At 50.4% G+C, this 1,281-nt stretch overlaps 1 protein-coding gene across 1 annotated transcript; it reads left to right on the top strand.

Annotated features, from left to right (window-relative positions):
- Positions 1 to 249: 249 nt before the first annotated feature.
- On the top strand, positions 250 to 1,114 carry PPTG_19343 (hypothetical protein; the record flags this gene model as incomplete). Its single annotated transcript, XM_008917817.1, has 3 exons — positions 250 to 318; positions 580 to 1,012; positions 1,080 to 1,114. The coding sequence occupies 3 exons, from the start codon at positions 250 to 252 to the stop codon at positions 1,112 to 1,114; spliced, it is 537 nt and encodes a 178-aa protein (XP_008916065.1).
- Between the last annotated feature and the right edge of the window lie 167 nt (positions 1,115 to 1,281).

Genomic DNA, 1,281 nt, shown 5'->3' with positions numbered 1-1,281 from the left:
AAAAAATGTGACGTTTCTGTTCGCGCTTTTTTATATCCGTGGAGGAGAGAGACCAGTATTTATCAAAATTTGAAAAATGCACTTTCGGAGGCACAGGGTAACTGCAACTGATTTGCATCAGTTTTTGCAGAGACGACCAGTCAACCCTGCTGCACTAGTGGCTCTCAGAGGCCGTGGCTCGCCCCGCCTTTTCAAAAGCTCCCTCGTTCGAGAATTTGCGGACTCTGAGCGCAAGTCGACTCACCGAAGATGGTACAGCCCATTGGTAAGGTGCTCTGTGACTCAGAAGTCACTGCGCGCGACTTATCGTTCAAGTCGGTATGGAAGGAGCTGAAAAACGATGGCCGGACGCGCTAGCCACCACTACGATGCAGCTTAGACGATCGTTACTTCTACATTCGGCCTGGTCAAAGTTCGGTCGGGACTAAAGGAGTTCATTTCTTTCGGGGAGAGGAGTTGGTGCATGAATACTACGCTAATGCACTACAACTATATACTATTGTATTGCTAGACTAACCGAATATGGTGTACTCAGTGCTGCGTTCTCGTGCACCTGTTGCGACTGTCCATCCGTCATAGGCTCCTGGTGATGCACAGCTAGTTGCAGCTGCAGAAGTCGTCCGTCAGACGTACACCGCTGACATCCTAGCAGCCGAAGCCCGAATTCAAGCTACTGCAGCAACCCGATGTCCTGCTCCAACAACCCAATCTCCTGCTCCGGCAACGCAAGTTCCTGCTTCAAGTGCAGCACGTACGGCTAGCGGTGCTGTACCGTCAACTCTATATCCGCGAACCCCACCGATTCGACACGCAAAAGCACGGTGGTCTCTCGTTCAAAGCGCAAGTCCGATGGCGATTATGCCGCCTCGGTCGATACGGTCTGTTGTTCAGCCGCTGCTGGCTACATCCCCTCATCTACAAAACTCAGATTCAGCGTCAGCATGCGAGGACACACAAATTACTGATAACGAGTCCGTCGAATCTGCGTACTCTCCGAGCGAACCTGAGCAAGGTATGGTGAATGATATCCTGCATACTGGACAGCTTTTTAAGCTGCATAATATGCTGTTGTGGTGAAGCGCTTGAGAAATTTGGAGAATGTGAGACGGATTGAAATGGACCAATCAGCTGCGAGGGGTCGCCTACTTCAATTGCGCAACCAGAACCATTATTCTGACTCGAACCGTCATTCTGGAGACACCGTCATTCTGGTCAAGACTGGATCGACAAGGTGCAATCATTGCGATCCGATCTGGTCCGATATAGGTGCAATTATTTCGA

The sequence above is a fragment of the Phytophthora parasitica genome (assembly GCF_000247585.1).
Source record: "Phytophthora parasitica INRA-310 unplaced genomic scaffold supercont2.116, whole genome shotgun sequence".
NCBI classification, from domain to species: domain Eukaryota; phylum Oomycota; class Peronosporomycetes; order Peronosporales; family Peronosporaceae; genus Phytophthora; species Phytophthora nicotianae.
Note: the sequence above shows the minus strand (reverse complement) of the source record. Positions and strands in the feature narration are given on the sequence as shown.